A 13463-nucleotide genomic window follows, 5' to 3' on the forward strand; every position below is an offset into this window, starting at 1 on the left:
AAAATATTTAAAAGTGCCAAATGATATGGTATTTTTAAAAATATCGTTTGGAATGACGCTTTTAAAAATGCCATACCAAATGATATTTTTAATTTTTTTTTTTCGTGTGGTCTATCTGAAAAATGGGGGGTAGGTGACGTGGAAGATAAAACGTCATTTTGAATGGTGTTTTATCATTTTTACATCAAATCGATAAATAAGTTAAAGATTAAATTATTTTTATAATTAATTTTTTTATATTACTTAGGAAAAGGACTCTATGGAGGTGCGTGACGAAGAGGGAAAATGAAACCAAAATTAACTCTCTTGATTGTCATGTATCCGTTAAAGATTTGCCCTCGGTGGAGCTCTAGGATTTAAGTTCTAGACATTGACTGGAAAAAAGAAAAAAAAATTGAATCCCGATTGGCTTATTTTTTAAATAAAAAAAATATAAATTAGTAAAAAAAGATTAAAATATAATTTATGTTCACTTTGTTTTCTCGGGATAGTCTGGCCCATTAGACCAACCCATCATGACATGAGCCCACATCTCCACTTTGAGAAAAAAAAAAAAAAAACTTGAAAATGCTCTCGTTGGGAGCCTTCTCTTCCGATGAGTCCAAGTGAGAAATAGATTCATAGGATGGTTGGACTCGAACAAAATCTTAGGAGATTCTCTACAAATAACCCTCCTTCCCTCTAAGATCATTCACCGGCGATCATCGCACTCTCCTCTCTTTTTTTCCATTTAAGTTCATGGCTTGTATTCTTATTTTCAATGGAAATCAAAGTTGAGACACCACTGGAGCCAAGATAAGGCTTCGATCTCACATCCTCTCTCTTTTTTCTTTTCTTATGGTCTTTGGCATCATTGCTGGCCACTGATTTCATCGAAAAATAATGAAGAAAGAAATTCTCTATTTTTTCGACACTTTTCTCCTTCTTTTCAGCTACTAGCATTTGCCAACCCTTGATGTCAGAGTCTTGGTCGAATAGCCCGACCTCCCTACCACCTTCCACAGTGGTGCCATGGCCGCCAATGACCAGCTGATGGTTGGAAAGAACAAGAAAATGGATAGATCACTTATTTTCCGAAGCTTTCCCATGTTTTTCCTAGTGGTTGGCCATCATCATCTACTGTCCACACTATAAACTATTGGCTTAGCCTCGCCACTTATTGTCGGACCTCCGGTAGCTTCCACCTTGTCGGATTATGGATCAGCCAACCCTTCCTCCCTTTTTGGCCTAAAAAAAGAAGAAGAAAAGAGAAAAAGAAGAAGAAGAAAAAAAAGATAAAAGAAAAAGGAGAGAGAAGACTAGCACTCTTTCTCTCTCTTATGTCTCTCTTTTTTTCTCTCTCTAAGTTGATAGAGGACCAATTCAAAGTCCTATTCCCTTCACTATGAACGCATGTCAACCTCGATAAAAGAGTCATAAACTGCTTTGGTGCTTGGGTGGTCTATTGAACCGATCATCTGATCAATAGTCTCCTTTTATTGTTATTTAATTTTATTGAAATCATAAAATAAAAATTGATTATGATTTAATATTTTAAATATGATTAGTTGGTTCTTCTAAGAAGTCTAAAGATCTAGGATGAATGAGGCAAGTGGATTTTATATATCTTGTTGATTTTTAAATTATCATATTTTTTATACATATGATCTGCTACTGATAAAATCATATTTTTCATAAAATAAAAGATCGATATATATGAAATAAAAAAATATATTTTATTATGATAAATAATTTTATAAATATATTTTTATAAAAATAGTATGTTTATGAAGCATGAATTTTATTATTTTCATTTGTGTATATGCATGTTAAAAATTTTAAAGTCTCTTAGATAGCAATGATAGCCTCATCAAAATTGGGTCAATCGACAAATGGCTCTCTGCTAATGGATATAAAGTTGGTAATAAATACGAATTATGAAACTTATCGATTACGATGATGGCTCATGAATGTCTGAGAGCAATATTTTAAACTACGACATGATTAATTGGCAATGATCGAATTATGATTTTATTTACAATGTATACTTAGATTTGTGTTGATGAAATATTCACGATTTATACATGTATAATTTGCTTAACAACTTATTTTTCCATATGCTATATGAAATATTTTATTTTTATAATATTTATTATTTTTAAGTATTGTATTAGAGAAAAATTTATGTTTGTCCGGTAAAGAATTATAGATTTTACTTATTAAACTACTATAATTTATATTTTTTATTTTTTTTGACATACGAATAAAATTAAGAACAAAAGATAATCCAGGCTTAAGAACCTTACATTGTTAAGTTCAAAAATTTTATAATTAAATTTTAATTTATTAATTGATTATGAATTTATAGTTAATTATTTTATAAATTTTGATATATAGATTTTAATATTTTGAATCAATCATGATTTAATTATTTAATAAATAATTAAAATTAAATTTTATTATTATATTTTATTTGATGGATATTATTGTTTAAATAATTAAAAGTTATGAATTTTTTTGTCATTTATATATATTTTTGGAGTATTTTTTTTTTTCTTCTTCTGTTTAGTACGTCCAAAGATCCATAAAATTATAATTCATGTCTTCTAACTCTCGTGTCGACAGGTCGGTCCCTTAGCCTGCATAGGTTGCACTAAACTATAAACCAACTTTTTCGAAGTAGGGCTTTTTCTTGTACTTCTCATGGCTCATAAACTGGTGTAATAATCCTTGAGCCACTAAATAAAGAAGCTGTCCTATCAGCACAGCCTGGCACACTGGTAAAGAGAAAAGGAAGCGATTAAGGGGGGAACACAAAAACCAGAGCCCTGCGAGACTTTTCATTTGTCTACATCTCTGTCCGCTGTCCTTTACCATACACCCGATGATAATAATAGAAAACCCAAGAAAACACAGCTGTCTTCCCTTCTTTACCGTCCGATCCACTTGGTCCCTTGCATTTCCGGCAGTGTCCAAGGCCCCAGTTTTCGGGTGCCTTCTTACTCAACCAATCAAGGGGACAAATTTGAGCTCCCAATTCATATTAAAATCGTCACCGCCCGTCGAAAAAGTGGGAGAACCGAGGAAAAAAAAAAGCAAGAGGAGTGGCGGAAACGTTGGATAAAAGAAGAAGAAATGGGAAAGCAGGGCTCGCTACAGAGGTAGACGGGGATATAGGATTTCCAAGAAGAGAGTAACGTATAAGGGGATCTAATAATAATCTCGGTGGGGAACAGTAGTGGTGATGGGGATCTCCATCCCGGTGGTAGCTGCGATCTTGTTCCTCGACGTCTTCGCCTTCGTTCTCGCCGTGGGAGCAGAGATGAGGAGGAGCACGGTGAGTTCTCTCACTCCCTTTCTCCCATCTTCTACTTCCTTTGCCCTTTGTTTCTAACTTTTCTTTCTTTTCTTCTTATCGATATAAAGGGGAGGGTGGTGCCAGACGAGTATGATGAGCGGACGTACTGCCAGTACGATTCGGACGCGTCGACGGCGTACGGGGTGGGGGCGTTCGGGATGCTACTGGTGAGCCAGGCGGTGGTGAGCGCTGTCACCCGCTGCCTCTTCTTCGGCCGGGGGCTCGCCGCCGGTGGGCGCAGGACCTGCGCCGTTGCTTCCTTCGTTCTCTCCTGGTAAATTTGGTCGCTTCGATTTATTTCCTGTCACATGGAGATGGAGGCAAGTATTGGAGACATCGGACGGTGGCTGATTATTTTACACTGCCTCTTCCATTAATCTATTTTTGATTGATTTTTCTAATGGAAGAAGACTCCGTGTCTACTCACAAGCGCACTTGGAAATGCTTTTTTTTTTTAAAAAAAAGAAGTTGTCCTCGTCATAGTCTCGTAGATCTTGCCGGTTGATTCTTTGCCTCGTAGTCGTTTGATTTATTTTAACGAAAAAAAAAAAGGGAAGTAAAGTGGTTCTCAAGATTTTTGTCTTCGTGAATTGTGCATGATTTTAAAAACCAACAATTGACACAAACTATTTCACTCGGAATATCTCTACAATATGAGTTGGGGGAAGTGGGGGTATATAACTGTTCCAGCACGTTATTAGGATGCTCCGGACAAAGACGGCTTGGTTTCGACAGATTATTATGATCCAGATGACAAGACAAATGACATGACATAGTTGCTTTTCGTGGTAGTCACAATCTAAAAGTCGGATCCTTCTTCTCTTGTATAAATCAATTTATACAAGAACCATATTTATGAGTTGGAGTCCAACGAAAATGGTCATACCTTCTCTCTTCTTATTGTGTAATGCATGTTAACTTGGCAGTCACGGGACTTAGATCTTGTCGACTGTTTTAATATTTGGATTTACATGTTAAAGCTTGGCTGGTTTAATGCTGTATCAGAAATTAAGAATGCTAAGATGGGTTTGCGCGAAACAGGAGACATATAATGAAACATGAATATGTTAGAGGGCTTGTAGTAGCTGCAGAAAATTGTGGACAGAGTGATGGAGAATTGATTGAGGTAGTTTAGGCTTATACCATGAAGATAGAGGGGGCTCCCATAAATGCAGGGACTCGTATCCTTGATGAAGAATTTAGGAAGAGGAGGGTAAGACCTTAGGTAAGATAAATCAAAGTTGCAATGATAATTATGGAAAAGCTTGATATGATATTTGAGAGAGCCCTCTATAGGAAAGTTTGGTGATAGAGCATTCATGAACTGATCCAAATAGCTGGGACAAGGTCTGATGGTTATTGGTGATAATTATGTGAACTTAGGAGGTTTTAAAATTGATTTAGTTATAGTTGTTTTGCACTAGCTATTTGCATGAGCAGTAGGATTGCTTGAATTATCCATTTTTTGGGATCTGATTGATGAGAAATTCCAAAAGATGATTGAGGGTGCATTGCTGAAAGTAAAAAGTTCCTGGAACTAAGCTTCTCATGCCATGTGGACCTTGTGTTGAGCTGATACTTGTAGTAATGAGCTCTTAGATCCTATGGTTCTGGGACAAACTTTTGGAGGGGTGTTTGGTTCGTGACTGGAATTTGGATTGGAATAAGAATCTGAATGGATTGGAATGGGAATCGGAATGGCCATGTACCCCGACGCATTTCGTTTGTGATTGGAATAAGAATCGGAATCAGAATGGAGATTTGAATCCTTATGGGAGAGTTGGAATTGGATTTTGGAGGGATTGGGTTATTTCCATCCCATTTTGGAATCGAAATCAGGATGGGACTTTGCCCAACCAAATGGTTGGAATGGGAGTCTCCCATTCCTATTCCAATTAAAGGCCCCAACTCCCCCCAAACCAACAGCCCCCCCCCCCCCCCCCCCCCACTCTCTTCTTAATGTGATATTTTTCCAAATCATATTCACCTTGTAAATTTTCTCCATTCTTCAAGAAAATCAGTTTTCTTGAGATAAAAGAAAATGCCAAATTGCATGTCAAATATGCAATAAACAACACTTTGAAGATTAGGCTAAATTTATTTTGCCATCTATAAATTTAGTTGGCTTACCAAATAATAATCTATTCAAAATTTCTGGAATTCGTTTTAATGGGTCAGATGCAACCATGTTTATTCCTTTCTATTGTTTTAATTTACTTATTTTGTGGTAAGCATATTTGAGTGTCTCCCACATTAAATCCCCCAGCTTATGGAGCTGTAGGTTATCTTTATTACTTCAGCAGTTACAGCATGCTAGGTCTTGACGACTTTGAACATCAAGAGCTCTTTCAACTCTGGATGGGAAATACATGCTATCTTATTGCTTGCTTGCAGCATCATTAGCTTTATCAACCTATTCTATATCTGTTTATGATGCTACTTGAGTCTATCACCTTCATAAAGAAACATAAAAGAATGTAAAAATAACAAAATAAATCTTGCAACATCAGACAAATTTGATGATGTTAATTGAAATTTACAAAATACATGCATTATCCATACTTCAAGGATATATGTATTTTTTAACCTGTTCTCTGATCATTTTGCTAAGTAACCAGAACCAACTTTTATAAAGAAGATTGTGATATCTATTATTGTATTGAAAAATTTATCAGAAAAAATAGTATAAGGGCATTTAGATTTCTGATTAAATTAATGAATTTTGTTATATTTTCACATGGCAAGTCATTCACAAGAGTGTACTTATTAGTCTGGTAGTTAGCTATGTAATGTATCCATTTTTGGGATGTATATTCTCATATCATCTCTTTTTTTTGCTGTGCTAATCTACGAATAATGAAATTGGTGCATCGTTTTACAAGTGATCCAGATTTCTCTAGTTTATTGTACATATGCCATATCAAATTAGTAATGAGATTAAGCAAGGTTCACAAAATTGGTACCATGATCTGTACTGGTTAGATACTACATCGGTATGATATGGTACTATATCATTACCAATATAGTATACATGCCAGTGCCAATTAGGTGCTGACGATGCTGGCGAGAGCAGACAAGCAAGCAAGAGAGAAGAAAAGGTGGAGAGAGAAGGGGGGTTGGATTGAGGGTCCAAGGTCATCTATCGGAGTTGAAGATTGGCGATCGAGTGTCGAATGTCATCAATTGGGTGCTGGAGGTTGTCGATCGGGTGCCGGAGATCATGGATCGGGTGTCAGAGATCATCAATTGAGTGTTAGAGGTTGTCGATTGGGGCTGGAGGCTGTCAATTGGGGGTCAGAGCTTGTTAATCTGGAGCAGAAGCTTGTTGATTTGGGGTCGGAGCTCATCTATCAAGGGTTGGAGCTTGTTGATCTTGGGAGGAGCTCATCGATCGGGGTCAAAGCTCGTCGAGTAGGGCTTGAAGGTTATCAATCAAGGTCGAAGGTTATCAATCAAGGTCAGAGGTTATCGTTCGAGACTAGAGATCATCAGTTAGGGTTGGAGCCATAAGCTAGGTCTACAATGGTGAGGCGGAGGGCCCAAGGGTGGGGGGAGAGGACCATAGCTAGGTTTTGAAGAGGAGAGAAGAGAGGGAGATTGAATGAGGGGAGTTTGGGTTTTGTAAAAAGGTCTAGTTCGGCCCAGCTGTACCTAGTTAGAATCGCCTAAAACTAGGTGGAATTGGTTGGTTTAGCTTGGCTTGGACTGGATCTAAATGACTCGCCCTTTTTTGTTTTGGGTGGCTGAACTATTCTGGTTTCTGATTGGTTCGGTTCAGTATGTCCCGAACTGTTTAATTTGAGATGGTTCGGTAGACACCACTGAAAGTGCATTTTATCAATTAGTTCTTGTCCTAGAAATGCCATCATGAAACCTCGTGTGATAGTGATCTGAAACTAGTTTGGTGGACGACACCCTGCCGTGCTCATGGTAGTTTTGATTCAAGTCCTATAGGGGACCCCTGGGCATGTAACTGAGAAAGATGCATGGTCATTAAAAATAAAATGAACACAAATGCTGAAAACTGATTGAGAGACCTTGCATAGGAGAAGTTTCGGTAATGACTATTATGAACAGTAGGAACTGCAACATGAAAATTCCATTCAATGATGTGACCCATGACACCCAAAATAGATTAGTTTATCATGTTTATTCTGATCTCCAGGTTAAGTTTTGTGGTGGCGGAAGCATGCCTCTTGGCAGGGTCAGCTAGGAACGCATACCACACAAAGTATCTGGGCTACTATATGAAGCGGGACTTGTTATCATGTGCAGCATTGCGGAAAGGGGTCTTTGCAGCGGCAGCTGCATTGGTTCTGGTTTCAATGGTGGCGTCGCTTATATTTTATTGGAGCTACTCCAAGGCTGACACTGGAGGGTGGGTGAGGCACCAAAATGAAGGTGGCATAGGAATGGCAGAGTATGGTCCAGAAAAAGGCGAGTTTGGAGTGCCCAAGACTTAAAAGAGGTTCTTGTTGTATCATTCTGTTTTCTTATATCTATACGAGAGCTTCTTTTGCTGTTAAAATTATGAAGGTAATGCTGGTAAAAATATGGTGATCAACCAAGAGGACAACCCTGGAAACAATCTCATGCAGTAAAATATCTTTCTGAGGATTGTGTAGTTCTTATGAAAGAATGATTGCAGTTGGCAACTACTAATTGCATCTGGAGCACTGTCTTGCCAGTTTTACGTGAAATCCTTCCATCTTAATGAGTGGATTAGCATCATAATTAATGGTTGTGTCATGCAATCAAGTTTGCTACTTGTGGCTCTGACATAATTCAGTGTCATTTCTGACTCAACACCTTCAGGTCATCAGCACTGCTTACTGGCGGGTGATAACAAGCATGAATACTGGCACCGGTTTTAAGATTATTGTAACAGGGATGGTGAGCGTCTGTTATCATCAACACTGCTGCAGGCAATCCACATCCTAAAATGGTTTAAACCTTCAGGTTGAACCTACCAAAAAAAAAGGTACTCGTGCTATTTTTGACTTCCCAGATGAGTCCATCATGCACTTTCAGCAGAATGTCCTAAAATTAATCCCCCATGCTGTAGAATCTGACCCAGCCGGCGTACGCCTTCAGACAAATCATTTAAACCCGCAAAGAGTTAGGGTCACTGAATGCAACAGTATCATGTCTGAGTAAGTCCTGATCTCTAAAATCAGCCTACGAATGCCTAAATCTCCAGATTTCCTTGATCCCATCCGCCTAGAGAATGTAAGAATCTTCAGCCAATAAGGTCATTTCATCAAAATAAATTCCATGTTTATTAATCGAGTAAGATGAATTTGGGTCAAGATTAAGCTGCTCATAAAATGCTCTATATCGTGGAAGGTAGAATTATAAAAATTTTATGGGACAATCAGATGTATCATTGTGTCTCTCTTTTGGGTGAGTGTCATGATATGTTAATGATTATATTCATTTAGTGATGTATCATATCATTAGTGAACTTAATAGGATATGTATATTGGGTATAAAAAAGTATTATATCTTTGGATATAAAAATGTTATTCGATCCAACATATATTCTTGCTATTTCATGCATCTAAACTTCGAATATAAAGACTCTTTTGTGGGTGAATCAACATTTCGATAGTTTTGACATAATTATGATACTATTAAAAAAAATTTATTGGATCAATTAAATTTATTCAAAATTATATTTTATAAAAAAAATTTTATTTTAAAAATTTGTGATTATTTTGGTGATCGTGTCGAAACAATCAAACAAAAAAGTTTTAATTTTTTATAAATAGTATCAATAAATTTTATATGCTAAATATGATATGAATATATCATCAAGAGCATAATAATAGGTCTGTAATGCTTTATTCGTATATAAACAATTTAAACAACACATAAAAATATGTAAAGTCCAAGTTTAAGGATTTTTATGCAATACAACTAGGTGATAGGGACTATATCATGATTATTAGAGGATTTAATGTAATAAACTTTATGACAGGGACTAAGTAATAATCTAAAGAGATTTTTGCATAATAAACTCTATGTAGGGATTGAAATGTAATTTATGAGGACCCTTATGTAATATATTCCTTATCAGGGGCTTTTATACAAAAGTGCCCTTCATTCAAATGGGTTTCGGTTTTCGGGTTGAAACCCAAAACCCGAACCCGCTGAACCTCTCTTCTTCCTCTCGTTCTCCTGATCAAACCCCAAACCCCATGTAGGGATGGCAATAGGTAGGGTTTGGGTCGGGTAGTATACTACCCATCCCCAAACCCGAACTTAATACCCTATATCCAAACCCTACCCGATACCCAATCGGGTAAGAAAAGAGATACCCATCCCCATACCCAACGGATTCGGGGATACCCGTGGGTAACCCATTTCTCCATACCCAATCCATACCCGCTCCATACCCAACCCATACCCATCCATTCTATACAAAAAAAAAAGTAAAATAATTTTATACATATTATCAATCAAAAATAGAATTACCAATTATATATATATACATACATACATACGCACATACACACTTCTAACACACACACATACATACATGCATACATATATGCATGCATACATATACATACATACATATATATAATTATATATAATTAGAGAGAGAGAGAGAGAGAGAAAGAGAGAGATCATATATATGTGTGTGTGTATATATGTATATGTATATATATATTCGGATATGTATATATGTATGTGTATATATATATATGTATGTGTATATATATATATATATATATATATATATATATATATATATATATATATATATATATATATATATATATATATATATTCGGATATATATATATATATTCGGATATGGGTTCGGATATTACCTATATCCATAGGTTCGGATCGGGTTCGGATAGAAAATAGCACTACCCATACCCTACCCATATCCGTACTATAGTTTTCGAGTTTTACCCAAACCCAGTCAAACTCTATTTTTCGAGTTTGATCGGGTTGGGATAGGATGTATACCCATCGGGTCGGATTAATTTTGCCATCCCTAACCCCATGCCAGCTATCTGTAAACACCGGCGATGAGTCACCGGCCGTCCTCAATCACCGGCGGCTGGTCTGAGACCGCCTTCCCGACCGTCGGTGATCGGGCGGTGGTCCCTTTGAGGGGTGATCGACGGTGAAGAAGGAGCCCACAACCGGCGCTTCTCCCCTCTAAATCCCGGTTGGCGGTCATCGGAAAACCTCAATCGGTGCACTGCCGCCCTCTTCTCAATACCCTCCACCGGTTTCCTGACGAGTATGCCGGCGATCGGACAATGGATGGGAGATCGGTGGGGGTTTCTAAACTAAAAGAACTCTGACGGCATCCTTCTCCCAAAAATCTGGTTGGCGGCGGTCGGAAAACCCCAAATCAGTTGTCCGCCGCTGTCTTCCTAAGGATTTTGGCCGATTTCCACCGGCGATCAAGGAGGACCCCGGTTTACCAAAATCCGACGGCTTTTCCTCCTTTTTTTTTTCTTTTTTTAAATTTAATGGGTGGTTGCCGGCGGCTGTGCATTGGGTGGCACCGGCAGGCCGGAGTTCCGGCCATCCTCATCAAACGAGGACGCCGGCGAGAGCCCGGCCACTGTGATGGGAGGAGAAGGCTTCTCCTTCTTTCTTTAATTTTTTTTTTATTTATTCGAACAATATTTCAGCCCTTTTTAAAAAAAAAATAAATATGTCGCAGGTCTTTAAAATAAAATCATAAATTCTTTATAAAATCTGAGGACAGATCCAGATCTTGATGACTCTTAGAAGAAGAACGGATCCTAGACTCTGATATTACAGTATAAAAACTTTATAGGGTAATAAAATTTACAAAAGGATGAAGCTATTGAAATGTTGTCCAGAATTTTTTTTTTAGCCTGCAATGATCTACGATAAATCAGTCTGCAGCTACCTGCATCTTGCAATCACCAAAGAATCAAGTTGGATGTGCTTCTCATAAGAAGCATCTTAATTTTTCAATTTCAACTTCAAGAATTTTTAATAGAGAGGATCTCACAGGTTTTCGAATAAATTGAGGATTAAGTTTATAGGGGGTGTTCTTTTTATAACATATTTCGTCCATTAGAAGTAGTATTTGAATCAATTGCAAAGATTGAAAGATGGACATTATCTACGATGATTGCGTAGAATTTAAATTTTATCAAACTATCAAATATATCTCTATTAATTTATCGAAGATTTATTTTTAATCAAAATTCAAATCAATCTAAAATATGTAAAATAAATCTCAATACGTATTAATGTGGGCTACATCTGGATGGGTTAATTAGATAAACTCCAACAAAGATGGCTTCAGATGCTGGCATTCAACGGCATCATCTGGCATTTCATGTGTATATTAAAGATGAAATCAGGCTAAGCCGAGAATTCCTTTTATGTGCAAGAAAACTTGTTTCTTTTGTATAGCAGTGATAAATCAACTATCATGTGTGATGAATCCAGCAAAAAATGATAGAAACTATTGCTATTGATAGAAACTGTTTACCAAAAGAAAATGATAGAAACTAACAGTAGCTATATAGACTATGCTATTAGCCAATTTCTTTAATAAAGCCTGGACCCTTTCTAGGGTCATACATTTTTCTCTACTTTAGTCGATCTACTGAAACAGAAGCAAGCATCTCATGGAAAAGATGATAATTACCAATTGAATTGCAGTCCGCCCCTTCTCCAAACGCAAGAAAACTAAAACCTTTCTGAGACTAGTGTTTTTTCGGTAGTGCCTCATTCCAGGTTGGTGGGGAGAAGCTCTCAGAACAATATCTTTGTTCTTGTCCCCATGGTCCTGGTGGACCACATGCAACGGCACGTTTAGTATCTTATTAACAAGTCTCGACCACCTTGGTATTTTGATGGCCGTCAGTGCCTGCATTGTCCCGAAGACCTCTGACTTCTCATTTAATAACTCATCTCCTCTTGGAGCTTATCCATTGAAACCAGAGATAAATTACAAAAAAATTTTCTTAATTTCAATCCAATTTCAATTATATTCTATTAATTTTAAAAAATATTAAATTAGTCATTTCAATATTTGAGATGTTTCAAAATTATCCTACAATTTACTTACCAATAAATAGTATTCACTTACCATTTCAATAGATGATGGTATCCCTTATTCATATAAGAAGAATTATCGATGAAAAATGAGTGGAGATGGAAGGTGTCGCCGCAGAGAAGGGTGAGATTGTGGAGGTCAGTGTTGAAGACCCCATGAACGAGATTGCAGGAGGAGAAAAAGATGAGTAGGAAGGAGAGGAGAGGGAATGAGGAGTCACCTGCAAAAAAGGATGAAGGTGGAGGTCACCATGGAGGAGGACTCATAGACAGTTGGAAGAGGAGAAGACAATGAGAAAGAAGGAAAAGAAAATAGATGGGTTGCTAGTGAGAAGAGGCGAAAGTAATGGAAGATGCTATGGAAGGATGAGGGCTCGTAGACAAACTTGAAGGAGAATAAAGAAAAGTTGATAAGGAGGAAGGGAAGGAGGGGTAAGGAAAGGTTGCTGGCAAGGAATGGGCAGAGGTGGAGGGAATCTCTATGGAGGAAGATGGCTTATGGACGATCTTGGAGGAGGATGACAAGGAGGAGAAGGGGTGAGGAGGAAGGGGAGGAAGGATGAGTTGTCAACGAAAAGGGATGGAGGTGGAGGAAGTCGTCATGGAGGGAAAGAGCTCATGGGTAGGTTTGGAGGAGGATGGAGAGAAGGGGAGGAGAGGAAAGGAGGGATCGCTGGCAAAAAATGGGTAGAGATGGAATGACCCACCAAGAAAGAAAAGAGCTTAGGAGCGAGCTTGGAGGAGGAATATGAGAAGAAAAAATAGATGAAGATGAAAAAAGGGAGAAAGAAGAGGGACGCCGGCAACGAAAAAGGAGGGGAGCGAACGAGAGTAGGAAGGAAGAAGAAGGTGGAGATAAAGATAGCTTAACCATTCTATAAAATAATAATATAATGTGATGATCACGTGACATCATTTCGTTAATGAAAATAAATGATAGGATTATTTTGAAATATCTCAAAAATTTAAAAAATTAATTTAATATTTTTTTAAAATTCAAAAATTATAAGTAAAATTAATCTAAAATTTAAAAAATATTTCTGTAATATACTTT

The 13463-nt window shown here is 37.3% G+C and overlaps 1 protein-coding gene across 1 annotated transcript; it reads left to right on the forward strand.

Moving 5' to 3' along the window:
• The first annotated feature begins 3032 nt into the window (after window positions 1-3032).
• LOC105041266 (uncharacterized) lies at window positions 3033-7999 on the forward strand. Its single transcript, XM_010918152.4, has 3 exons — window positions 3033-3316; window positions 3406-3611; window positions 7503-7999. The coding sequence occupies exons 1-3, from the start codon at window positions 3224-3226 to the stop codon at window positions 7798-7800; spliced, it is 597 nt and encodes a 198-aa protein (XP_010916454.1). The 5' UTR covers window positions 3033-3223; the 3' UTR covers window positions 7801-7999.
• The last annotated feature ends 5464 nt before the right edge of the window (window positions 8000-13463 follow it).

Source organism: Elaeis guineensis, chromosome 3 (assembly GCF_000442705.2).
Source record: "Elaeis guineensis isolate ETL-2024a chromosome 3, EG11, whole genome shotgun sequence".
Classification (NCBI taxonomy): Eukaryota; Viridiplantae; Streptophyta; class Magnoliopsida; order Arecales; family Arecaceae; genus Elaeis; species Elaeis guineensis.